The sequence below is a fragment of the Hipposideros armiger genome, unplaced genomic scaffold, assembly GCF_001890085.2.
Source record: "Hipposideros armiger isolate ML-2016 unplaced genomic scaffold, ASM189008v1 scaffold_255, whole genome shotgun sequence".
Lineage (NCBI taxonomy): Eukaryota > Metazoa > Chordata > Mammalia > Chiroptera > Hipposideridae > Hipposideros > Hipposideros armiger.
In genome coordinates, this window is record NW_017731605.1 from 251,874 (window position 1) to 254,787 (window position 2,914).

The 2,914-nt window shown below is 32.1% G+C and overlaps 1 protein-coding gene across 8 annotated transcripts in view; it reads left to right on the forward strand.

The window, feature by feature from the left end:
* The window catches only part of SS18 (SS18 subunit of BAF chromatin remodeling complex), a 69,227-nt gene extending 67,216 nt beyond the window's left edge, over window positions 1-2,011 (forward strand). For all 8 annotated transcript variants that reach the window (XM_019656165.1, XM_019656166.1, XM_019656167.1 and 5 more), the window contains one exon: window positions 265-2,011. In XM_019656165.1, coding sequence (XP_019511710.1) covers window positions 265-291 — 27 coding nt within the window. In that variant the 3' untranslated portion in view covers window positions 292-2,011. The remainder of the gene's footprint in view (window positions 1-264) is intronic.
* Window positions 2,012-2,914: the final 903 nt, after the last annotated feature.

Consider the following 2,914-nt stretch of genomic DNA (forward strand, 5'->3'; position numbering starts at 1 on the left):
CCAAATTTACCAAACATTACAATTCTCACTGTGTGACAGGTAACTATTTTTCTATGCTCAAAGACTCTGAAATCCATTTGCAATTGAATGTAATATCAGAAGAATTCCAGAGATACTATCTACTTAAATACATAACAATTTTTGTTTGTGGTAGATAACAGTTACTTTTGTAATATGACAGTGTTAAGATTTATTTGTAATTTTCTGTGCCAGATTAGTATGATCAAGCTATTTTCTAATTATATTTTAAAATTTATCTTTTAGGGACAGTATGGAAATTACCAGCAATGAAAAAGTACTTACATTCCAATAGCCTGTATCTATTAGCAGCCATATTGTCACCTCAGCACTGTGGACACCTTCTTGTGAAGAGATCCTTCCATTCCATCTAGTTTTTGGAAAAACCTTGTGGATAAATGGCTGTTTCATCAGTAAGCAGTCTTTGTGGCTTAGTTGTAAAAGGCTTTTAGTAGCTCAAATATACTCTTAATTTCACATTTCTACTCTAGATGGCAACATTGGACAGAAAATACGACATAACCAATTTGCAGTGATTTCGGAACTGTGTTTCAAATGGACTGTTACAGACTGAAAGGTGTGAACAGCTTTGTATGTTTATGAAGGTTAAGGGAATTTAATACTTTTCCACAGATTCTTTTGTAAGGGGAAGAGGGAAATGTACACTTTTTACAGCAGCAATATTTTGTATATCATGTTTATTTCGTGTGGTGAATATGCAAGGCGGGTACACTACGCATTGGGCAGAATCAGAGATCCTCTGTTAATGTGGATTGAAGCACGGTGAATGCTTGATTGTGTTGGTCTCAAAATGGTGTACTATAAAGGTAAAGGTGAGGGAGAAGGCAGAGCACACCATATGTCCACTGTTAATAGTTTTTAGAGGAAATTCAGATCTGTTTTATCTGTTAGATAATCAAGGGCACTGTGATACAGTTTTGAGTAAAAAGACGTTTTTTAAAGCTTCCCAGTTTTGTGGATTAAAACCTTTTTATAAAGATCATTTATAATACAGTTTTAAAATGTGAGACAATAAGATTCATATTGGACCTGAAGAATCTTGGTAACAGTTTTATGTAAATAAAATGATAATCCTCTCCTAAAATAGCAATAACTGAAAATGGAAGTGTTAATTTTACTTTGAGTAATCAGGGAACTTAGTACGTTATATCAAAGCATTTTATAAAGTCAACATTGATCCTGTAATTTTATTTTTTAACATTAGAAGGTTAATTGGTTTATATAATAGAAGAGTTCAGGAGACTTAACAAACCTATATTTCAACTTTCTAACTGGAAATAATACCATTTATAACGGGACACTTAAGTTTTTCCCTTTTTTATGTTGGTTAATATAACAGATGTTTAGGGAAATGCTTATTGATAAGGTTTATTATGATCTGTATTAAAAGCATAGAGTTTGCATTCTAGATGACTTTGTTTATTAGCATGGCATATCTAACCATATTTGAGACTGTCCTGTGCCTGATAATTTTAGCTTAATTCAGGGATATTGCATTGGGCAGGAAATCATGCATTGAGACGTTTATAACCACAATTATTTAAGTGTAATCTGAAAACATCTAGCTGAAAGGTAAGTTGCTATTTTTATCACAGTTGCCTATGCCCAGTATTTTTTATAATTCAATTGGTTTTTCCCACTTCTAAATGGAAACAAAACAGAAGGGGTGCCATTAATTTGAATAAGCAAAACTTACTGTCCTCAATATACTGTAATCAAAAGGAGGAATTTCAGTGTGTCTTTGTGTGTGTGTGTGTGTGGGGGGAGAGTTTTAAGGTCAGAAAAGGTGTTTTTTTTCAACTTGGTCAATAGGAAAAGGACATCAAGTTTAAACAGATAAAGCATGGACAGCCTTATTGTGATTGAAATGCTTATCGGTTCTGTGCCAATTTTCCACCACTGTGTACTTTGTTGCTATTTAAAACTGTATCAACTCTAACGGAAGAATAAATTATTTGTGATTTTAATTTTCTCATTTGTTTCTTTAAATTGGATCTCTTTGACTTCCTTGTTTTGTCTGGAGACTATGCTGTGGGATTTTTTTTTTATGTAAGTTAGTCCAGTATAAGCAGAATATATTTGTATTCTAGGACTTTATCAAAATTCTCTTGCCATGCCCAAGTTAATTAGAATTAACTGTTCAGTAATCAGCATGTTGTGTGGGCTGTTTGTTACAGAGTTCTTTCTCTGAAAATGAAGTCCATAAGGCTATAATCAAGATGACTGAATTAGATAAATGAGTTGAGGAGACAAAATTGTACTAAACCCAACCTGGTGTAGATATGTTATCTCATTTGAAATAAGCTCAACTGACATTAAGAAATAATTTGTCTTGCCAACCCATCTTCTGTTGTCTTATTCGCCTTTTAATGGAAACTAAAATTGCAATTTTAATAAGCAGAATTTCCTCTAGGACTGTCTTCCTGGAGACTAGTGCATTTGCAAGGTTTAATTGTTTTATAACAGTCTTATTTCGTAAAAGTTTTTAATTGGTGATGACAAAAATTACCTTACTCCTTTGATACCTAGTAAGAACTTTACTAGTAGCTTTCTACCAAATTTGACATTCCCATATGGACTATATTAAAACTGAAATTTTTATTTTATCAAAATGTATATTATAATGAAGAGATATTGTAACATCCCATAAAATTTCAGAAGCAAAATACTGCTAAGAGAAATGCAGGGTGATTATTGATTAACATTTGAAAATATTTAACTGCCAGTTTAGTTGTTTGAGAATATATTATTCAGTAGTAGTATTTTGTAGAATTGTGGTGACACATTGTTTTTTATTTTGTTTTTAATTTTTTAACTGAGTTTTCAAACATATACCAAAGTGGAGAGAACATAATGTGTATACCAGTTACCCAGC